The sequence below is a fragment of the Bison bison genome, unplaced genomic scaffold (assembly GCF_000754665.1).
Source record: "Bison bison bison isolate TAMUID 2011002044 unplaced genomic scaffold, Bison_UMD1.0 scf7180017864372, whole genome shotgun sequence".
Lineage (NCBI taxonomy): Eukaryota > Metazoa > Chordata > Mammalia > Artiodactyla > Bovidae > Bison > Bison bison.
In genome coordinates, this window is record NW_011494944.1 from 3,017,139 (window position 1) to 3,042,426 (window position 25,288).

Consider the following 25,288-nt stretch of genomic DNA (forward strand, 5'->3'; position numbering starts at 1 on the left):
TCCTCCTCTTCCTTCTCCCCCTCTTAAGCCTCATATCCTTAGTCCTTTGGCTGTGTCCAGTCTTCCTCCTTCTAATCCACCCCCTCTTCCTCCACATCTTCTACTTTCTGTTCCCTCTCCTCCTTGCTCTACTTCTCCTCCACCTTTTCTACCTTCACTTCCCTCTCTTCCTCCAGCATCTCCTCCTCGTCCTTCTTTACTGCCTCCTTCAATGTCAGTTCCATCCACCACGTGTGCGTTTACACCAGCTATTGAACGTACTGTCAATGTGACACCAGCCAAGGAAGTGAAATCCTCTATGATACAGTTGTCAACATCAACAACACTGTGTAATGCAAATCCTCAAAGGGAACCAAAAGGCATTCTCAAGCATGTAAAAAACTTAGCAGAACTGGAAAAGTCAGTGGCTAACATGTACAGCCAAATAGAAAAAAATAATCCAGCAGCACAACTCTCAAAACTTCAAATGAGTTGTCCTTCAGAGACAACAAATACGGAAATGACATCTGAACAAAACCAGGGGAATTTGCACAATATTGTTGAAGGAATTGAAAAACAGTCTCACAGTCATTCTACTACTTCACTGTAATGTTTCTTTTTTAGTTTTAAATGGACAACTCTTTTCTTGACCATAACCTTCTAGTGGAGGCAAATTTGGACATTAAAGAAGATACTATTCTTTTACCCTAAATTCAATGCAATGCTGGTTTTTTCTCATTTTTAATTTAAAAGATTATTAATCTCATCATTACTAACTCATATTATAGAGTTCCCTTAACTTTCTTAACTACGAAGTAGCATTATTTGTCTACATTTATTTAAAAAGTAAGTAATTTCAATCTATTTTTCAGTTGGTATATATGGGCATGAAAGTTAGATATCCAATTTAAACCAATGGCTTGTTTATCATGTTAAGTTTTACATTTACTTTTGATCATAGTTTATATGAGTGTTCCAGGAAGACAGCAGACTGTTACAAATAAGCTAAAAAATGATATCATATGTTCTGCTATTTCCTTGAAGCCTATGTGTTTGGTAAGAAGAAATATACCAAAGTAAAATGTTATGTATCTAAAAATGTAGGAGATGACAGACATTATGGTATTCCAAAATAAATCTCAGGTATAGATGTAGACATCTGTTTTCTTATAAGAACATCCTTTACTCTGGCTTGCTTTTATCTTACTAGTATGCTTATACATTTGATAAATCTTTTACTTTTTTCAATTGCTGTCTTATTCTATTTATTTCTCATTGTGTTTTCTCTTCCTTTCTTTATAATGGAAATAAATCTTGAATTGTTGACTTTTGTAAGACATTTCATTGTTCCCACAAATGTTTATAAATTGCTCTTTAGCTTTGCTTGTTCACATTATTATATCATTCCTTAATTATAATTTTATCTGAGTCTCCTTCAAAAATAATCTTTATCTCCGGTTTAATAAATTCTAATCAGTTTCATTAAAAGAAAGTTAGCTAAATACCTACAGAGTTTATCTAGTATGAATTTAGTTACTATTTCATCATTAAAAATTATATTTTTCATTGTCTATCAATAATATAAAACATGATTGTCTACTAAAATTTTTTAAAGTGCATAATTGGTTTTATTCCTAGGTACTTTTTTTAAAATTAGTTTTTATTAGGGTATAGTTGTTTTAGTGTTGTGTTAGTTTCTGCTGTACAACAGTGTGAATCTGCTATAGATATACATATATTCCTCTCCTAGTTACTTTTAATTGCTATGGATGAATCATCCAAATTTAGCCTGTAAACATGAATGAAATATAAAAAATTTAAATAGAAATCAAGAAGAAATATATCTGGTGAACTGTCACCAGTTTTATATATGTCTTTCCTCTTTATTTTAGGCAAAGAAAATAATTTAGACTAAAAAATTTCAATAGTTGTTCTTATATCTTAGAGCTCAACTTGTTAAATTCTTAAAGGCATCAACTAAGCTAAGTACCATCTTTCTATCCTAATGAAAGCTATCTTCAACCATCAAGTAATTACTTTGTTTTTTCCATCTCACACACAGAATAAATTTTACTTACTTGAAATCCTCACTTTGAATACAAGCGTAATTGCTTATTATATGCTCCAGTTTTAATATTTTAGGAGATATGTCTGCACAGAGAAAACACAACTCCAAAACATAGGCAAAGTCCTCTTGATAATTGCCATTTTAAGTATATTAATTTAGATCTAGAGCCCTACAATGAATGCATCATTTCATAGGTTTTGTTTAACTCATATCATGTGAAATTTCTTCAAGAATTTGATCTAGCACACCAGTTAATGATATCAAATAAAAGACTATAAAGTTATCTATTTTCATTAGATCCTCTGCTTCAGATTCTTTTCATCCAAATCAACAGCAATTTTTTTCCTGGGGTTCTTGAACATGATTTTTTTCTCTCTTTCACTGAAAAACTTCAGTTGGAGTTTTTGTTGGCAGCTGGTCATATGCATGAGAACTTGTGCTATTTGGCGGACTCTGACAAGGTATTCTTGACAACTGCATAAACCTTTAATGTGAGTGTGTGTCTTCATGCTATTTTGTATCAGCCATTGGAAATGGAAAAGAAATTTCTTGATAATGCCTTAGAATTATTTGATAATTAAATCTCCAAATGATTACCAAAGAATATAAGAAGTCCAAATAACAATTTTATGTAGGTATATAGCCTTATTAAATTGTTACTTTGTCCTTTTTCATAACCTTTTTATAATTTTAAATTGTTATTAATATTTCATACTTTGCAAATGAAACATCCATTCCCGTGTTTTATGTTTAATCTAGTCTTTCATTAACACATTATATGTAGAAGTTTCCTTCATCATAAAGTCAATTAAAGCATCTTCTACTTGAGATCTAAAAATATTCTGGTATACACTCAAAATATTATTTCTCACCACAACCCCTAAGCTCACGCAACCTGACAGCAAACCTCCAAAAAAGAATATCGTTTTTTCTTCTGCATTTATTATGATTCAGTTAGTGCAGAAGAAATTATTAGGTACCTTATTAAAAGTTATAACTTGTTAACATACACTTCCCTTATTGTTAAAAATAAACAATAATACATACAAAGAGTATAAAATGAAAAATTAATACATATTAGATATAAACTACATGAAAAGATGCATGAGTGTCATATGAATGGTTTTATAAGGATTAATAAGAAGTCATGTTAATTGAAAATACCAGATAACTATACATATTGATTCTGTTGTTTACTTTTTCTGAGTTATGTTTTGCTTTTGAGATAAGACAAAACAATACAAATAACCAAATAAAAGGCAAGAAAAAGGTTAATGGAAATAGTATAGTTCATCTACTGATATTTTATTTCCTACATTTATGGAATGTAATGCCAATGAAAAGAGGCAATTTAAATATCCTAGAAAATGAAATATAGGTTTTATTGGCTATGACTCGAGTCATTATTAAAACCTAAGTATGAGCTCTCAACTTTATATATCTCTAAAACATACAAATTGAGTAAAAGTTGAAAATGTCTCAACTTTTAAATGCTTTAAGGTTATCATCCCCCTATTTAACCATACAACATAAGCATCCTGCAAGACCTCTAATGGATGCCTGAAATCTCAAATACTGGACCAAAAGACCACTCATGTTCTGGGAGGGATACAGAAGAATGGAATGAGACTTCATAATGCTACTCAGAATGCAGTATAAAACACACCAAATTTTTTTTTAGAATTTTCCATTTAATGTTTTTGGACCATGGTTGACCACGGGTAACTGAAACCACAGATAGATAACCACAGATAAGACAGAACTATTGCAATAAATTGCTGACAGCAATATATGTGTATAAGCATTAGATTACCATTATTACCAACCAGATAACCATTATTAAATCAACAATGCCTTATAATCACTTAAGATGCATTCAAATAAGCAGATTTATCTTGTAAAGTCCTTGGAATATTTTAAATAAATTTTCTACAGATTCTTTTGCTGGACTTTAGAGAGTGTTCATAGTAAATTTTCATTGCAGTTATTTATTAATTTCATATAGCATGGTCAACAGCATTAGTGTAATACTTTAGGTCAAGTGTTTAATGAATAATAAATAAAAATCTTCATAATTAATGACATTGAAAACATTCCATACTTTTTTCCCTCTCAAGTACAGTCAAATGTTTCAACAACTTATAGTCCATTTAACTACATAAATCTCTATGTAATATTGAATGCTTGGCTATTATATTTCTAAAATCTTTTTCATGTCATGTCTAGTAACATAATTGGCATTTAAAGACTAGTCATTATTTTGCATTTATTATTTTTAGAAAATTTGACAAAACAAAAAATCTTACAAACATTTGGAAGAATATGTTCTAGCCATGGAGGTAATATTTTTTGTCCTGTACCAATATGTTTTTCATGTATCAAGCATATCTTTTCCCCAAATGAGTATCACACATATCAAGACTGGTCTAGGACAGACATGATGTAGAATATTTTTAATCTAACTGATCATAACAGAGTCAATACAGATTGTGTATTGTTTAGTTTTCAGATGGCATGAGAGTCTGGAGTGATAATTGTGTTTAATAATGTAGGCATAAAATCTTGATCTTCCTGTTTTGATACTGCCATAAAATATATTTCTCCTGAGACAATTTTTGAGAAAAAATCACCTTCTCAATTTTTCTATGATTTTCTTAAATTACCTTCATCTATAATTCTATTTTATCTGTAAATCCAGGGTGTTTAATACTGATTTCTTCATTTCTGCCTTGCAGGAGAGGTTATGCATCAGAGGTAAGGGTTTTATGGTGCTATGTTACATCAAGGTTACTGGAAAAATATTTATGTTACAGGCAGGACTGATTTACACTCTTTCAAGACTAGGGTATTTCTGTTTATTTAAAAAAAACTTATAAGTATGTTTTGCTATTTATTTTCTTATATGTTTGTTGCTTCTTTGTTCTAGGTTTTAAGCCAATAAGTGAACACAGATAAACTGTTTACCTTTTCAAAGATAAATTTCTATTTTCTAGAATTATTATCACTCCATATTGTGACATCCCCCCAAATTCCTTTTTCTAAGGCTATAAATCTAAGCTAGAACACTGTTTCTAATTTAGAAACTTTTTAAAAAATCAGTCCAATATTCACTTTTACAACTTTTGAGCTTTTAGAGTTAAAAACAAGTCAGACTATTGTATGGCTTTTTGTGTTAATTTGACTCTTGGTCTGCAGAGAAGATACTGGGTATTCTGACCAATAGTATTTGGTGAACTACACTGTAAGTGGTACTATCAATGAGTTACTGAAAATTTAGTATGAGTTAGCATATAGCTCTTCAGTAAAGAGAATGAAATACGCATATGCCCTGATTGGCTAATGGTTTAGAATGCATAAGTCCTAGATTATTTAGAAATCAAAATGAATGCATTTAACAAAAAAATGATTTTCAGGGATAATTATAACAGCTTACAGATTGAATCAGAATATCTCTAACTTCAACCTCCTACCCCTTTAAGTGAATACCTTAACTGTACTGTCACACTAACATCCGTACTGTGGAATATCTATCGCTTCTGTCAAACAGTTGTTCTATTGGCCATTTTAAGCAGTTGGCTCACTGGTAGGGTTATTTCCTAGAACTTCTCTTCCTACATTCCCAATGCTTACTTTATGACTTATGTTGTATAACCATTCCCTTCAAGAGTTGAGAAGCCAAAATTTGAATCTGTGTATGTTTTCAACTAGTTATAGTACAGATTATTATGAAACAGATCAGTAGAAAGTGTATTTTAAAAAATGTGGGTAAAGTGAGGAGGCAGTGAGAAGTGGTCTCCAAAAACTAAGGAAGAACAATTTCCTTAATCACAGAAGAATTTCTGAAAACATGTTTAAATCTTGACTTCAAACAATCCACGTTTTGTAAAAATGAAAAATGAGAGCATGTCTTGAATATAATGATAAATTCATTAGAACCATATCATTTTTTTGTGTGCCCTACCCTTCTTCCTAATGAACCTGATTGTATATAAATGTGACTGGGGAGAAAAAGAGGGACAATTTAAAACAAGGTTAAATTTGTTAAAATGAATTGTGTAATACTTAAAGTTCTTCAGAACCATAAATGACTCTTTTGCTATGTAGCTTAACCCAAAAAATATTTATAGATTTTTATTTATTAAGATTATTAAGTTTGATGTTAATTGAAACAATGATGAAATTAAAGCACATTAATTATGTTCCAAAATAAATAGTCAAAATATCACTTAATGCTGTTAATAGCTATCACATGACTAATAAATTGTATCCCAAGGTAACCGGTTTTAAGCTGTGACCTTTTTTTCTCTCTTTTCAATCATAATCTACTTTTTCCACCTGAATTATTTCCTAAACCTTTTTCTATTCTAATTTCCTTTGGCAGCAACAACAACTGCTGAGGCCTTCTCTTCTTAAACCAGAGGTATCAATTTTCTTTTTGTTTTCTACCTTCACTGAGTCCTCAACATACTTAATGTGACTTTGAGGCCTATTTCACATGTGGGCAAGAGTGTGTGGCTACAGCATGACATAATTTTACAAGGCAAAGAAAAGGTGGTTTTAAATTAGATCAAATAAGCAAATAAGCAAGCAACTCAACTCCCTTCTGCTTTCTGGTGACTGAAGTTCCAAATTTTTAGCTTCACTCTCTGGAAATCAGGTAAATAAAGACCTTTGTTTATATTAAAGGCAAACAAGCATTAAATGAGACAAGTCATGAACCTGATCTGCTGCTTGTCAGTGAGTCTAGATTCATCAGAACTGTTCTTGAGATCAGATTTAGGTCAGGGAAAATCTGAGAAATAATGGTGACAACCATGCTGAGATAACAAAGGTAGAAACTTGGTTGTGATAAACAGACTTTAATCATTGAAATGTGATTCAGAATACTGTCTTTGGGCAGTCTATTTTAAAATACCTTATGAAATTTTCTCCTGCAATGAGAAAATATATTTTGAGTTATATAATAAATGCATGCCATTTTTATTTATTTATTACTTTATATACTTCCTAAATTGAAAGAAATAAAGTAATGCAAATTTTAAATACCTTCTTCCTTTGGAAAATGCAAAATTTTATAATCTCCACTTAAAAAAAGTACTCTGTTTATTGCTGCTTCTCAACAATAGAATCTTAACTTTGCTAAAGACAGGCATTTTGTGGATAGAATTCACTCCCCAAATTGAGAGGTCAGTGGCAGAAATATTCAAATGTTAGGAATTTTATAAAAAATTTCCATAGAAGGACTTCTCTGGTAGTCCAGTGGTTAAGAATCTACCTTCCAATGCAGGGGACTTGGGTTAAATCACTGGTCAAGGAACTAAAATCCCATATACCATAAAATTAAAAAAATAATAAATTAAAAACTTTTGTGAATACTTCTCCATAGATTGTTGAATCAGATACCTCAGAGTTGAAATCCAAATGCCAGTTACTGTATATAAAGTGTTAGTCAAACTATACATTCTCTTTATGCTCATTGATTTCATCTTTTATGGGATGTTGGCAGTAATATAAAATATATAAACCTCTAACAACAACTGGGGCATAGTGGGAAGAAATTCAGTAATGGTAGTAAATTTTTTTCTGTTTTTTGCATCGTTAGAGTTCAGTCGCTCAGTCATGTTCGACTATTTGCTACCCCATGAATCACAGCACACTAGGCCTCCCTGTCAATCACTGACTCTCGGAGTTCACTCAGACTCATGTCCATCGAGTCGGTGATGCCATCCATCCATCTGATCCTCTGTCATCCCCTTCTCCTCCTGCCCCCAGTACCCCAGCATCAGGGTATTTTCCAGTGAGTCAACCTTCGCATGAGGTGGCCAAAGTATTGGAGTTTCAGCTTCAGCATTAGTCCTTTCAATGAACATCCAGGACTGATCTCCTTAGGATGGACTGGTCGGATCTCCTTGCAGTCCAAGGGACTCTCAAGAGTCTTCTCCAACACCATAGTTCAAAAGCATCCGTTCTTCGGCACTCAGCTTTCTTCACAGTCCAATTCTCACATCCATACATGACCACTGGAAAAACCGTAGCCTTGACTAGATGGACCTTTGTTGGCAAAGTAATGTCTCTGCTTTTTAATATGCTATCTAGGTCGGTCATAACTTTTCTTCCAAGGAGTAAGCATCTTTTCATTTCATGGCTGCATAAGGCAGTTCTATTTCCAGTTTTTTAAGGAATCTCTACACTGTTCTCCATAGTGGCTGTACTAGTTTGCATTCCCACCAACAGTGTAAGAGGGTTCCCTTTTCTCCACACCCTCTCCAGCATTTATTGCTTGTAGACTTTTGGATAGCAGCCATTCTGACTGGCATGAAATGGTACCTCATTGTGGTTTTGATTTGAATTTCTCTGATAATGAGTGATGTTGAGCATCTTTTCATGTATTTGTTAGCCATCTGTATGTCTTCTTTGGAGAAATGTCTGTTTAGTTCTTTGGCTCATTTTTTGATTGGGTCATTTATTTTTCTGGAATTGAGCTACAGGAGTTGCTTGTATATTTTTGCAATTAGTTCTTGGTCAGTTACTTCATTTGCTATTATTTTCTCCCATGCTGAAGGCTGTCTTTTCACCTTGCTTATAGTGTCCTTTGTTGTGCAGAGCTTTTAATTTTAATTAGGTCCCATTTGTTTATTTTTTCTTTTATTTCCAATATTCTAGGTGATGGGTCATAGAGGATCCTGCTATTATTTATGTCAGAGAGTGTTTTGCCTATGTTCTCCTCTAGGACCTTTATAGTTTCTGGTCTTATGTTTAGATCTTTAATACATTTTGAGTTTATGTTTGTGAATGGTGTTAGAAAGTGTTCTAGTTTCATTCTTTAACAAGCGGTTGACCAGTTTTCTGGCACCACTTGTTAAAGAGATTGTCTTTTCTCTTTGTATATTCTTGCTTCTGTTGTCAAAGATAAGGTGTCCATAGGTGTGTGGATTTATCTCTGGGCTTTCTATTTTGTTGCATTAATCTATTTTTCTGTCTTTTTGCCAGTACCATACTGTCTTGATGACTGTGCCTTCGTAGTAGAGACAGAAGTCAGGCAGGTTATTCCTCCATTTCCATTCTTCTTTCTCAAGATTGCTTTGACTGTTTGAGGTTTTTGTATTTCCATACAAATTGTGAGTTTGTTCTAGCTCTGTGAAAAATACTGTTGGTTGTTTGATAGGGATTGTATTGAATCTATAAATTGCTTTGTGTAGTATACTCATTGATTCTTCCAATCCATGAATACGGTATATTTCTCCATCTATTAGTGTCCTCTTTGATTTCTTTCACCGGTGTTTATAGTTTTATATATATAGGTCTTTAGTTCCTTTTGTAGATATATTCCTAAGTATTTTATTCTTTTTGTTGCAATGGTGAATGGAATTGTTTCCTTGTGTTTCTATTTTCTCATTATTAGTGTATAGGAATGCAAGGGATTTCTGTATTTTGATTTTATATCCTGCAACTTTTCTATATTCATTGATTAGCTCTAGTAACTTTCTGGTGGACTCTTTAGGGTTTTCTATGTAGAGGATCATGTCATCTGCAAACAGTGAGAGTTTTACTTCTTTTCCAATGTGGATTCCTTTTATTTCTTTCTCTGCTCTGATTGCTGTGGCCAAAACTTCCAAAACTATGTTGAATAGTAATGGTGAAAGTGGGCACCCTTGTCTTGTTCCTGACTTTAGGGGAAATGCTTTCAATTTTTCACCATTGAGGATAATGTTTGCTGTGGGTTTGTCATATATAGCTTTTATTATGTTAAGGTATGTTCCTTCTATTCCTGCTGTCTGGAGAGTTTTTATCATAAATGGATGTTGAATTTTATCAAAGGCTTTCTCTGCATCTATTTAGATAATCATATGGCTTTTATTTTTCAATTTGTTAATGTGGTGTATTACATTGATTGATTTGCAGATATTGAAGAATCCTTGCATCCCTGGGATAAAGCCCACTTGGTCATGGTGTATGATCTTTTTAATGTGTAGTTGGATTCTCTTTGCTAGAATTTTGTTAAGGATTTTTGCATCCATGTTCATCAGTGATATTGGCCTGTAGTTTTCTATTTTTGTAGCATCTTTGCCAGGTTTTGGTATTAGGGTGATGGTGGCCTCATAGAATGAGTTTGGAAGTTTACCTTCCTCTGCAATTTTCTGGAAAAGTTTGAGTAGGATAGGTGTTAGCTCTTCTCTAAATTTTTGGTAGAATTCAGCTGTGAAGCCGTCTGGACCTGGGCTTTTGTTTACTGGAAGATTTATGATTACAGTTTCAATTTCCATGCTTGTGATGAGTCTGTTAAGATTTTTTATTTCTTCCTGGTTCAGTTTTGGAAAGTTGTACTTTTCTAAGAATTTGCCCATTTCTTCCAAGTTGTCCATTTTATTGGCATATAATTGCTGATAGTAGTCTCTTATGATTCTTTGTATTTCTGTGTTGTCTGTTGTGATCTCTCCATTTTCATTTCTAATTTTATTGATTTGATTTTTCTCCCTTTGTTTCTTGATGAGTCTGCCTAATGGTTTGTCAATTTTATTTATCCTCTCAAAGAACCAGCTTTTGGCTTTGTTGATTTTTGCTATGGTCTCTTTTATGTCTTTTGCATTTATTTCTGCCCTAATTTTTAAGATTTCTTTCCTTCTACTAACCCTGGGGTTCTTCATTTCTTCCTTTTCTAGTTGCTTTAGGTGTAGAGTTAGGTTATTTATTTGACTTTTTTGTTGTTTTTTGAGGTAAGCTGTATTGCTATGAACCTTCCTCTTAGCACTGCTTTTACAGTGTTCCACAGGTTTTGGGTTGCTGTGTTTTCATTTTCATTTGTTTCTATGCATATTTTGATTTCATTTTTTATTTCTTCTGTGATTTGTTGGTTATTCAGCAGCGTGTTGTTCAGCCTCCATATGTTGGATTTTTAAATACTTTTTCTCCTGTAATTGACATCTAATCGTAATGCATTGTGGTCAGAAAAGATGCTTGGAATGATTTCAATTTTTTTTGAATTTACCAAAGCTAGATTTGTGGCCTAGCATGTGATCTATCCTGGAAAAGGTTCATGTTCACTTGAGAAAAATGTGAAATTCATTGTTTTGGGATGAAATGTCCTGTAGATATCAATTAGATATCAATTAATATCTTCTGCTTCTGTTAGGTCCATACCATTTCTGTCCTTTATTGAGCCCATCTTTGCATGAAGTTTCCCTTGGTTTTTCTAATTTTCTTGAAGAGATCTCTAGTCTTTCCCATTCTGTTGTTTTCCTCTTATTTCTTTGCATTGATTGCTGAGAAAGGCTTTCTTATCCCTCCTTGCTATTCTTTGGAACTATGCATTCAGATGCTTATATCTTTTCTTTTCTCCTTTGCTTTTCACAGCTATTTATAAGGCCTCCTCAGACAGCCATTTGGCTTTTTTTGCATTTCTTTTCCATGGGGAAGGTCTTGATCCCTGTTTCCTGTACAATGTCATGAACCTCTGTCCATAGTTCATCAGGCACTCTATCAGATCTAGGACCTTAAATCTATTTCTCATTTCCACTGTAAGGGATTTGATTTAGGTCATACCTGAATGGTCTAGTGGTTTTCCCTACTTTCTTCAATTTAAGTCTGAATTTGGCAATAAGGAGTTCATGATCTCAGCCACAGTCAGCTCCCGGTCTTGTTTTTGCTGACTGTATAGAGCTTCTCCATCTTTGGCTGCAAAGAATATAATTAATCTGATTTCAGTATTGACCATCTGGTGATGTCCATGTACAGAGTTTTCTCTTGTGTTGTTGGAAGACAGTGTTTGCTATAACCAGTGCGTTCTCTTGGCAAAGTGTGTGTATCTCTCTATTAGTCTTTGCCTTGCTTTATTCCGTATTCCAAGGCCAAATTTGCCTGTTATTCCAGGTGTTTCTTGACTTCCTACTTTTGCATTCCAGTCCCTTATAATGAAAAGGACACCTTTTGGGGGTGTTAGTACTAAAAGGTCTTGTAGGTCTTCATAGAACCATTCAACTTCAGCTTCTTCAGCATTGCTGATTGGGCCACAGGCTTAGATTACCATGATACTGAATGATTTGCCTTGGAAATGAGCAGAGATCATTCTGTCGTTTTTGAGATTGCATCCAAGTACTGCATTTCAGACTCTTTTGTTGACCATGATAGCTACTCCATTTCTTCTAAGGAATTCCTGCCCACAGTAGTAGATATAATGGCCATCTGAGTTAAATTCACTCATTCCAGTCCATTTTAGTTAGCTGATTCCTAGAATGTTCCTGTTCACTCTTGCCGTCTCCTTTTTGACCACTTCCAATTTGCCTTGATTCATGGACCTGACATTCCAGGTTCCTATGCAATATTGCTCTTTACAGCATTGGACCTTGCTTCTATCACCAGTCACATCCACAGCTGGGTATGGTTTTTGCTTTGGCTCCATCCCTTCATTCTTTCTGGAGTTATTTCTCCACTGATCTCCAGTAGCATATTGAGCACCTACTGACCCGGGGAGTTCCTCTTTCACTATCCTGTCATTTTGCCTTTTCATACTGTACCTGGGGTTCTCAAGGCAAGAATACTGAAGAGGTTTTCCATTCCTTTCTCCAGTGGACCACATTATGTCAGACTTCTCCACCATGACCCACTCGTCTTGGGTGGCCCCACATGGCATGGCTTAGTTTCACTGAGTTAGACAAGGCTGTGGTCCATGTGATTAGATTGGCTAGTTTTCTGTGATTATGGTTTCAATATTCTGCCCTCTGATGCTTTCTCACAACACCTACCATCTTACTTGGGTTTCTCTTACCCTGGAAGTGGGGTATCTCTTCACGTCTGCTCCAGCGAAGCGCAGCCGCCCCTCCTGACCTTGAACATGGAGTAGCTTCTCTTGGCCCTCCTGTGCCTGCGCAGGCTCCCCTGGTGGCTCAGCTGGTTAAGAATCCGCCTGCAATGTGGGAGACCTGGGTTTGATCCCTGCATTGGGAAGATCCCTTGGAGAAGGGAAAGGCTACCTGCTCCAGTATTCTGGCCTGGAGAATTCCGTGGACTATATATCCATGGGGTCTCAAAGAGTCAGACACAACTGAGTGACTCTCACTCTCACTTTCGTGCATCATTACACTTACAATTTGGTCAATAAGATACTAGATTGATTATATGCCTTCTCTGTGTGGTCAGCAAAAATGAATTTTAAAAATAACATTAAGCAGTTTATCTTCCCATAAAAGCACCTTTTAGTAAGATACTTGGCATAATTCACCTGCTATGGGAATGGCAACAAGGACTGTATAGAACAGCAAAAAAGACCAACATTCCACTTTTCTTTTCAGTCTGACTCAGGATCTTAGGGCTTCCCTGGTGGCTTAGTTGGTAAAGAATCTGCCTGTTGTGTGGGAGACCTGGGTTCAATCCCTAGGTTGGGAAGATCCTCTTGAGGAGGGCATGACATTCCAGTCTAATATTCTTGCCTGGAGAAATCCCCTGAACAGAGGAGACTGGCAGGCTTAATGGTGAAGTTCTACCTCCATTTTCTCTTTTTCTGAAGAGATGATGCTTTAATAGGTGATATAAGTATCCAGGAGGGACCTTTCAGAGCATTCACTTCCACCAGCTCTCATCTCTCCCTATAGAGATTGATTAAATTGATGATTGAGTATGTGGGTTCCTCCCCAGTTGCTTCCATCCTTCTGTTACTTTTTTTAAGTCATTTGATGCCAGATATATATATATTTAGCTAACAAGACCTGAGTTTTATTTACCAGTCAAGAAAAAAGAGAAGTACGTGTCTGTAAAGAAAATTGATTCTTTTAAAATTTAAAATCCACTCAGTCACATTGTGCTCAGTTGCTTCTGTCATGGCCAACTCTTTGTGACCTCATATACTGTAGCCAGGATCCTCTGTACATAGATTAGTGAGGCAAGAATACAGAAGTTGTAATTTCTTTCCCCAAGGGGTCTTCCCTATACCTTCCTGCCACTCCTGCATTCGCAGGCAGGTTCTTTTACCACTTTTACCACTGGGAACCCCCTTCAGTAGCATATATTTCCATAAATATTTTTCATTATTGCTAAAAGCTATTAAAATTTAACTTTAAAAACTTTTTTTGTTTTTAATTGCCATAAGATCACATACTTTGAAATCTTTCCTCTTTTAAGTGCACAATACAGTATTGTCAACTGTAAGTTCAATGCTGTATAGCAATCTCTAAACTTTTTCATTGTGCTTAATTGAAACAATATCTGCTAAATAGCAAGTTCACATTTGCTCCCGTCCCCATCTCCTGCCTGGGGCTTCCCTGGTGACTCAGATGGTAAAGAATCTGCCTGCAATGCCAGAGACTCAGATTCGATCCCTGAGTTGGGAAGATCCCCTGGAGAAGGCAAATGGCAACCCACTCCAGTATTCTTGCCTTGAGAATTCCTAGGACAGAGGAGCCTGGCAGGCTACAGTCCATGGGGTTGCAAAGAGTAGGACACGGCTGAGCCACTAACACTTTCACCATCCCTTGGCATCATAATTTTCCTTTCTGTTTCTATAAGACTGACTATTTTAGATACCTTGTGTAAGTGGGATCATGTAGGATGTGTCCTTCTGTGACTGGCTTATTTCATCAATGAGGTAGCAAATGACAAGACTTCCTTTTTTTTTTTTTTGTTAAAGCCTGAATAATACTCCCTTATATGTATGTACCACATTTTTTTCATATCAATACATTCTTCCATTTATGGACATTTAGATCTCAACCTCAGAAGCATTTGGCAGTCTTTGCTCAGTCTTCCCATGCATTAGATTAAATGTGCATTGGCCAAGACGTTAAGTATTACTTCTGAGACCTTTTGGCTTCATCTAAATTAGTATAATTACATTGGATTTTGAATGCCTCAAAAGTCTAAGCCTATCAGTATGAAAAAGTTTTTTGTTTTGTTTTAAGTATTTAATTTTAATAAGTCAAATTTAGATTTTAACTTTGTCCCCGTTTCTTATTGGTCTGAATTGACTTCATTTCACACCTTTTTCCTGTAATAAACATTTTTTGAAATAAAAATACAGACATAAAATTATATTGTGCCATGAAATGAATTTTTACAGAGGTCTCATGTCTTACTAGCTCTCCAGAATCCCTCCACATTAACACTTAGATATTGTTTCTCCTTTCACTCACACTCACCTAGCTTTTGTTTCCAAGATAAATGTTTAACTGTTTTTGTTGTTTAGTCATTAAGTTGTGCCCAACTCTTTGTGACCCCATGAACTATAGCCCTCCAGGCTCCTGTGTCCATAGGATTTCCCAGGCAAGAATACTAGAATTGGATGTCATTTTCTTCTCCAGGGGATCTTTCCAACCCAGAAACCAAACCCACACCTGCTGCATTGGCAGGAGGATTCAATACGTATAGTTAATTTTGGCTTTATCAAGGTATAAGTGACAAATTACGTTGTAAAATATTTCAAGTGTACATTCTGGTGTTTTGATATATGTATACACTGTGAAAGGGCTTCCCAGGTGGCTCAGTGGTAGACAATCCGCTTGCCAATGCAAGAGTTGCAAGAGATGCGTGTTGGATCCCTGGGTTGGGAAGATCCCCTGAAGGAGGAAATGGTAACCCACTCCAGTATTCTTGCCTGAAAAATCCAATGGACAGAAGAGCCTGACAGGCTATAGCCCATGGGGTCTCAAAGAGTAGGACATGACTGAGCACGCACACATGCACACATACACTGTAAAAGGTCTAACGTATCTGTCCTCACATATTTATCTTATATTTTTACTCATTATTTTTTTGTGAGATCATTTACGTTGTACCCCCTGAGCAAATGTCAATCGTACAGTATAGGATTATAACTCTAGTCACCATGTTTTACATTTGATGCTTGACCTTATACACCTTAAAGCTGAAAGTTTGTGCACTTTCACAAACCTTTCATCATTTTCTCTACTCAGTAATCATTTTTCTACTGTTTCTGTGAATTCAGTTTTTAATTTGTTTTCTATTGTTTTTAGATTCCAAATATATATAATACCGTATAGTTTTGTATGCCTGACTTGTTTCACTGAATATAATGCCCTCAAGATCCATTTCATGTTGTCATCACAAATGGAAGGAGTTCCTTTTCTAAAAATAGCCATTTGTCAGAAGCAATATTGTAGCCAAATGAGGTTTATCCAAAGTGTGATTATTGCTAACAGAAAAATTTTCACCTAACTGGTAATACCCAGGTAGGTTTGTCTGTTTTTGAAGTTTATAGAAATAGGATAATATAGAATCATATGTTTCATTTTGTACCTGACTTCTTTTGCTCATCATTCTGTCAGGGAGATTCATCTCTATTGTGTGATGTAGCCGTGTGTTTATCTCATGGCCTTTGGTATCAGTTCCAGTTTGGGGCTGTTATAAAAGATGTATTTTGGTGCACAATTTTACATATTTATATTGGGCACATAGACTAAGTTAAATTGAATTTGTGTGAAAAGAGAAATGTATATTTTACTTCAGTATTATTCCCAAACCTTTCCCAAATGGTTTTGCTAATTCATAATCTCTCCGGCATATGAGAGTTCTAGTTGTGCCAAGTCCCTTACCCAGCATGGTATTGCTGATCTACACAAACACACACACACATAAACTGAATCCATTTTAACATCAAAACTGGATTCCTTTGCAATTAATTCACAAAGTATTTGTAACTGCAAAGTCAACAAATAGTACATTTAGTAAAGGGGTTGCAAGCTCATAAAAATCTAGGGAGGTAATGTAAGTAAATAGAGTTTATTCAATGTAAAAGAGAGAGTAATGGGGCACCCTATTGCGACTGTGAGTGTAGTTTTAAAATACTCTGGTTGAGAACACAGCAGTAACCAGGAAAGAACATGATTGCTGTAGGGAAAAATACCACCAACTAAATTCATGACATATAAAAATATGAGCCCAGAGTTGCTATCTTTATATTTTTTGAAAGAAATCAGAAATCCAGATTTTTAACAGCATTTTCTGATTGGAAATTGAGTAACTAATCACATTTTAAAAATGATGTTTGCCAAACAAAGCACAAATGAGGGCTAGCTCCCTTTCCATCATGCAGGCTGTGAATATCCATACTTTTTAAGTGATACATTAGTATCCCCAGAGGACTTGTTTTCCTGACATATTATACCTGGATCGACAAAATTAGTTCTTATAAATAGTATATGATATTAGAAATAATATTCCACTGGTTTTCCTGTGGATACCTAAACTCTTGTTTCCTTTTCTTATTACATTGACGATAAATTTGGTAAAACCTTGACAGTTCAACTTATTTAAATATTAAAATAGAAATAAAAAGAGAAACTTAGTGAAACTGAACTTAGTAGTTATTTAAAGCTAATTTTATATGTATGATTCAGGAAAAATATCTTCCCATTAAGTGTTGAATGACAAAAATCAGTAGAGTCTGGAATTTAGAATTGGAAACCTTGAAAGGGCTTGTGGTCTGACAAATTTCTTTTCTTTTTTTTTTTTTAGGAAAAATAATTAAATTCATAATTAGCATCCTTGAAGATATGTCACATATTAGCACATTTTTATTAATATATAAATGATTATTTTCAAATCCTTTCTTAAGAATAGGTTTTGATGAAGCAAAGAGCTCTTGATAATAGAGAAATGTTATTAGGATGATGAAACAGTGATGAAACAGATAATGTTATAATTTTCTTCATCGCTAAAGTCTACTAATAATATGTTAAATAGGTTGAACTATTAACTGTCTATTGATAGTTTTAAAAAGTATCTAAAAGCAAATGATATATGCTTATCTGTAATCTTTGACAGATTTACCATTCAAAAAACTTTACTTTCCCCCTCCCAAGTTCTAATAACATAAATTAATTTTGTGTAAAATAGCTATAGGCTATATATATATATATATACATATATATGTGCTTTAGTATGTTTAACTAACATTTGTAACTAAAATTATTTTGGCAACAGCATTTTGAGAGTCATCGAGCACTAGGTCGGGAAAACAAACTTTGAGCTGAAATGTGATAATTTATTTTCAAATGTGATTTCTCTCTTTGAATAATAGGAGTTATCCATGGAGTCTGGAATTGATCCTGGCCAGGAATATGGACAAGATTATTACAGTTATGAGCATGGGTACATCTTCAGATTTTTTATCCAGTATCTTAATATTTTTATGAATAATAGCATGTTATTAAGGGATTATTATTATTAGCATTTTTATGAGTGTCATTTCATCCATTTCATGTTTGAAAATGAGTTATGTGTCTAGTTTTAGCTTCAATCAAGCTTAACCATTTTTTCTATATTGAATTCTGTTTTGATGTTTATATTGATATTGACTACAATTTGAAAAATGCAATAAAATTGTTCAAATTATTTAAATGAGGAATAGAAGTCAAACATATTTGCTCAATTCCTGAATTCACCATTTCTTTCATATGAGATATTTAGCATTTTATCTAACCAGTCAGCCTCAAGATTTGCCCAAAAGAAATTCATAAGAAAACACAGTTTAGAATCCAGAAATGAGCATTTCAAAAGTCATTTCTACAGACATAAGTTAACTGTTTTCTACAGTACAGCAAAATAAATATGATCCCATATCATATTTGAAGCAGAAATTTAAACTTAGAATTTATGTTCTGAATAAGCTATCTTTCAGAAAGAATCTGTTTGGTGCATTAAATTGTTCAGTCAGTCAAGGAAAAACATTCCTTTTTCTTCACTCTTATCTCTCCTAAAACTTCAAACTGAAATTTTAAGATTAATTTCCTTTTCTTGTTATTCCAGGGTACCTTATGGCAAAAGTCACTGGTCATCAGGTTGTAGTTCTTTCCCTATGGTTTTATAACTAGTGTACCAGAAGCCAATAGGTGCTGTAAAAATATCTGGTGATTGAATGGTGAAGAAAAAGAAGGAAACAGAGATCAATCATAGTTATACAGATCATATGAAGAAATGTTTAAAGTTGTAAGTTTCTGTTACAGGTATGAAATGCCTCAATATGGAAGTCGTCGTCGTCTGTTACCACCAGCTGGACAAGAGGAATATGGTGAGGTGGTTGGTGAAGCTGAAGAGGAATACGAGGAGGAAGAGGTAACTACTATAATGTTTTATGTAGTGTTAACATTCCAAGGAAATAGCAACCCACTCCAGTATTCTTGCCTGGACAATCCCATGGACTGAGGAGCCTGGCAGGCAACAGTTCATGGGGTCACAAAGAGTCGGACAAGATTGAGTGACTTCACTTTAACATTCCAAAAAGAATATTTTTAGCCCTATTTGAATAGCAGCCTACAAAACATTTCAAATATCAAAAATCCTATTCATTTAGTACCTGTTTTCCATAGAAATTTAATAACACTAGCCATTCCATTGTCTTGTCTATAGAAAGACATTAATTTATATATAAATTTAATTTATTTATATAAAATATTAATTTGAAATAAAACAAAAATAAAAAAGTCTAAATGCTATTAAATAATGGTAATATTATAATCAAATAGGTTAAAACATATTTTGCAAAATAAAATGCTCCCACATTGTCTAGCAAACCTAAAAATCATTAAAAAGTACAATCTCCATCTTTTAATTATAAGAGAAAAATAAAACATCACCAGTATTCTTAATGGAATTGTGTCATTTAAGTCTAAATTACCACAAATTCATTTATATCAAATCCTTATACTTTGCCTGAAATATTCACTTGGAATGTGCTGTGCTCACTCAGTCATGTCTGACTCTTTGCAGTCCCATGCACTGTAGCCTGCTAAACTCCTCTGTCCATGGAATTTTCCAGGCAAGATTACTGAAACAGGTTACTATTTCCTACTCTAAGAGATCTTCCCAACCCAGGGATCAAACCAGAGTCTCTTGTGTCTCCTGCATTGGCAGGCAGATTCTTTACCACTACAGCAACCTGGGAAGCCCTCACTTGGAATACTGATTCAGATATTTAAAACAAAAAAAAATTTAATGTCACTGTAGTTTTACCCTGGTCAACACTTTAAAAATAGTCAAATATTTCATTAGCTATTCAGATAAGCTATCATAATTTCCAGATGGGTTAACATTTTGTTAAAGCAAATGCATAACACTATTTAACCAAAGTCTAAGGATGATAGGCTGCAGTCCATGGGGTCGCTAGGAGTTGGACACGACTGAGAAACTTCACTTTCACTTTTCACTTTCATGCATTGGAGAAGGCAATGGCAACCCACTCCAGTGTTCTTGCCTGGAGAATCCCAGGGATGGGGGAGCCTGGTGGGCTGCCATCTATGGGGTCGCACAGAGTCGGACATGACTGAAGCGACTTAGCAGCAGCAGCAGCAGCAAGAATGGGAAAGAGAAGAGGAAATGATTAATTTATTTCTTTCTCTTTTGATCTAAGGTGAGAAAAAAATTTGAATAAGAAAAAGTGAGAAAACCTTAAATTTTGGTATTATAAGGTATAAGCTATAGTGGTTATTTCCTTGACCATCTTCTGTCTATATGCAGTGGGGTAAACAGTAGGGAATGATATGATTGTTCTCTAAAAACAGTTTTATAATTTGCATGAAGCTATCACCCTGTAGATTCACTCCTTCTTAACTTATGTGGGACAAGGTCATAGCATAATCTTTCCCCAGCTGACACTTCAACTGCATTTTCATGATTTTCAGGAAAAGGCAAAGAAAGTCAAACCAAAAGTTGAAATTAGAGAGCCTAGTGAGGAGGAAGAAGTAGTTGTCACTATTGAAAAGCCACCCCCAGCTGAACCAACATACACAACGTGGAAGAGAGCCAGGATATTCCCAATGATTTTTAAGAAAGTTAGAGGACTAGCTGATAAAAGAGGCATCATCGACCTTGAGGAGGAAGAGTGGCAGCGACGCCTTGAGGAAGAAGATAAAGATTATTTGAAACTAACTCTGGACCAAGATGAAGCTACAGAAAGCACGGTAGAATCAGAGGAGGAATCCTCAAGTGACTATACTGAGTACAGTGAAGAGGAATCCGAGTTCAGTGAGTCTGAGACTACGGAAGAGGAGTCTGAGTCAGAGACACCCTCTGAGGAGGAAGAAAGTTCTACCCCTGAATCAGAAGGGTCAGAATCCACAGAGTCAGAAGGGGAAAAGGCAAGGAAAAATATTTTTGTTGCAAGAAGAAGGCCTGTTGTTGAAGAGGTCAAGGAAATCAAAGGTAGAAAAAAGGAGCCAGCTGAAGAGCCAGAAGAACTGAAGGTGGAAGAAGAGGAGGAATCCCCAGCAGAAGAACAGAAAAGTGAGCTGGCCCCTGTGGAAGAACCAACAGACCTCGGATCTCGAGACGTCACTGAGGAGGGCAGTGCAGAATCAGCTTCAGTGGAAGGAGGTGTTGAAAGTGAGGAAGAGTCAGAATCAAGTAGTATTAGCAGCAGTAGCGAAAGTCAGTCTGGAGGTCCTTGGGGCTTTCAGGTGCCAGAGTATGACCCAAGCACGTATGCGAGCAAGAAGTCTCCAGGAGCAAACTCAGATGGTTACAACACAGCACTGTAAACGAGATCACAGTAGGTGAAAGTTTTGCAGTGATGAGTGCTCTTGTGTGCAGTGCTTTCTGTGCGTTCTCTGAAATGACATTTGAAGGGAGGAAATTGATTATAATTTTTATCTGACTTAAGATTAGAAGCACACCAGAGAAGCAGATATATATGCTATCCAAATAGATTTGTATATTAGAATATATTAGGGTAAATCTGGTTGATCTTTCCTATATTAGTAATTCAAAAGACATACAATCAGTTACTCAGTATTTAATATTTCATAATGTGATTTCTGTTAATGCAATGTGGAATTATGTATTGCCAGTGATGCTCTGGCTATTGGAATGAATTTATGAACATATGCAGTGGTCTTTATACCATCTTTGTAACATAAATCCTTAGGACAAGCTACAACAAATGAGATCTCTGCAAGTCTACTGTTTCATGTATGTACATTTCAACTGGCAAACATATTATCAAAAACATCATAAACATGTTCAATTAGGTTTGTAGCTCACATTTTAAAATATTAGATTTTAAATGAAATAAAAACTAAAAGTTATTACTATTTCCTTTCTCTTGTAGATAGGAATTAAAGTGGATTTGGAAAAAAATGAATTTTAAGTTATACATTTTTTCTGAGTAGATAACATAACAATTTTGAAATATAAATCTGGAAATCCAAAATTATGGCTTACTCAGTGCAACATGTTGGTAGTTCACATATCCCCAAAGTGTAATACTATTTCAAGAATAACCAAGTACTTTTTAACCTTTGCACCTTGTCATTTCTAATGTGGATTGTTAAAATAAAAATTGTGAAAATTTCCATTGTGTTCCAGCTGCTTACTAAAGGCAAATTTATGATCATTAATTTTCTATTTTGTGTATTACAAGATAAATTGTACAGGATGGGAAGATATTTTAACATATATTTAAATGGGATGAACCAGAAAACCAAGATGCAAGTGATTAAATGCATTAAGTTATACAAAATGCTTGACTAGTAATGGAGGATTAATTAGGAATTAGAATATTGTAAGTTTAAAAATATATTTCAAATATTAGGAATGCAAGTATGAATATGAACAGAATATACTAATAAAGAGGGGTATTCCTTTCAACTTAACATTCTGGAAAAGTATAGCAACTGTAAAACAATGGATCAGATACTTAAATATAACCAATATACACTTTTTTATGATAGATCAGTAATTTTACTTAAAAAAATAAAAGTACTTCCTGAAATGTCTACTTTCTAATCTAGCAATTTTCTTCAGAAATTATTAAGCTCTCAAACCAATGAAGAATTTGTGGAAAAGTAATTGATTATAAGATTTTTCCCTTTACCTTTGATACCTTTCTGTCGAAGGTTGTGAATTTCTCAGGCATTGTAATCTTTACCCTTTTAATTCCTTTGATAATGATTCATGTTTTTTTTTTTTTTTTTTTTTTGACAGTGGGCAAGAAAAAGGATGATCAAGTTAGTTGTTGATCGAGAGTATGAAACTAGCTCAACTGGAGAAGAGAGTGCTCCTGAATGTCAGAGAATACGTCTTCAGAATCCTAATATCCACAGTAATGTCAATGGCAATATATACATCGCACAGAACGGTTCTGTGGTGAGAACCCGCCGAGCCTGTCTCACTGATAATTTAAAAGTTACTTCCCCTGTTCGACTGGGGAGACACTTTAAGAAACTAGACAAGTTGGCAGTGACACATGAGGAGAACGTCCCCCTGAACACATTATCCAAGGGGCCGTTTTCTACTGAGAAAATGAACACAAGGCCAACTCTGGTGACATTTGCTCCTTGCCACATGGGGACTGACAGTACGACAGTGAAGTCTTTGGGGAACAGGCTAAAAAGCACAGTTGAACAGGAGTCCATGGTTGACAGTAAGAACATCAAGGAGGCTCTGGAATTCCATAGTGACCACACGCAGTCAGATGAAGAGGAGCTTTGGATGGGTCCCTGGAACAATCTCCATATACCAATGACAAAACTGTGACTGATTTTTTAAAAAGTTATTTTAATTTTTACTTCAGTTTTTAATAAACTGCACTTTTTATTGTCACTGACAAAACAACGTATGGGGTTTATATCATGCACACAAGCTAAAACTTTGAACAATAGGCTTTAAAGCTTAAAAAGAGACAGATTTGCACTCACATTTGTATCAATTAATTATTCTTCCCAGAAAAATCCTTTTGGATAGATTCTCAATTCACTGTATAACATTATTTAAACATTTTGCTGTTTTGTTGGGTCTTTTTTTTTTCTCATTTTAATAAACAATAAATAATTTACTAAATAATCATTTATATTTTGTTGATTAACATAGATCATTTTTCATCTCTAGCTTCATGGAACTTGTTTTGGTACATGGAATTGTACTTTTCATAAGAAATGGGAAAAATTTATATTAGAAGATTTTACAGGTAACAGGTTTATATAGTTGCTGTCTATATCATCCTGACTTTTTAAATGAAAGATTGAATTACAAAGTGATATTTCACGGGAATCATCTATAAATTATATAGAATCATGAACCTATTTTCCTTATTGTCCAATGGAAAGGTTTTCAAATTTTTACATATGTATATGTTGACCTTTTAAATAACACCTGAAGTCATATCTTTCTTATAAATAGCATTTATAATTTTCCATGGTTAGCACACACACACTCTATAAACCATCTAGCCATACCAAACATAATAAGCAAGTTAGTATAGGCCTTTGAGATTAAATAATTATTTGGAGCATCAGAGCAAAATTCCTCGAGGTTAGAAAGGGTCAAACAGGCAATAATACATTTAGAACCACAATTTCAGTTTGGAAGATGTAGTAAGAACAGAGAAGTCTTGCCTTAATGTTACTGAACATGAATGTCTTATCAATTCAGTGTAAAGGAATTTGGTAGGGTCGTGAATTTATATAATATGTGAAATGTCAATAAAAGCTATAAATCCATAGCTTCAAATGTATTATAATATTTCACTTTTCCCAGCTCCAGTTTATTTTTAAAATATTTTAATGCACATACTTATGTGCCTAAATTACAGACCAGAAAATGACCACCTGGGTCCTTTTTTTTAAATCAAAGAACACAGTCTTGATTTTTCACCATTGAACAAAGCACAGTGTTTCACTATTAACATAAATGAAAACAAAATATCCTTTCAGAAAAAGCCCCCAAAACTTGCCTTGGGTGTTGCCTTGTTTCTAGATGTAAAAAAGATGAAACAATATAAGAAAATTCAGAATTTTATTGAGTGTGATTTAGTGTTTTATAGATGTAGTTCACTTCAAATTTTATACACTATTGACCAAGTTCACATTTCAATAAAAGTTTCTCATGCATGCTTATTATATGGTTGAAAGATTGAATAATGCATTACTATCTAGTTCCCTCCTGTATGTTTCATATTTTAAAACTTGTTTATTACAATACAACTTCCTTATTTCCAAAGGGAGTAAATTGTATGTAACATAAACTTACCAACTTTCATGAGTAGTATGGTTTAATTTCGAAAAGTTTTTGACATCAAATATAGTAACATCTCATATCACCATCATCTCAGAGTTTATTAAAAATATAGAATTTTGCTCACAACCCTAGGTCTGCTAAACAAGAATCTGTGTTTTCACAAGATCCCAAGGTGGCTTTGTATGCATATTAAATTTTAGAAGTAAGTACCTACCACTGAACTCTAGGACTTACACTTTAAAAACACCAAAGCGACTGTTTTTAGTAGAAAATATTTCAGATAGAAGT

At 34.3% G+C, this 25,288-nt stretch overlaps 1 protein-coding gene across 3 annotated transcripts in view; it reads left to right on the top strand.

Moving 5' to 3' along the window:
* PCDH15 (protocadherin-related 15) overlaps window positions 1-23,815 on the top strand; it is a 1,053,047-nt gene extending 1,029,232 nt beyond the window's left edge. For 2 of the 3 annotated variants that reach the window (XM_010856569.1, XM_010856570.1), the window contains 2 exons: window positions 18,997-19,105; window positions 22,970-23,815. In XM_010856569.1, the coding sequence (XP_010854871.1) occupies window positions 18,997-19,105; window positions 22,970-23,521 (661 nt within the window). In that variant the 3' untranslated portion in view covers window positions 23,522-23,815. Of the gene's footprint in view, window positions 1-6,428; window positions 6,468-18,071; window positions 18,116-18,996; window positions 19,106-22,969 lie in introns of those variants that run through there. The other variant, XM_010856571.1, reaches the window with a different exon arrangement.
* Window positions 23,816-25,288: the final 1,473 nt, after the last annotated feature.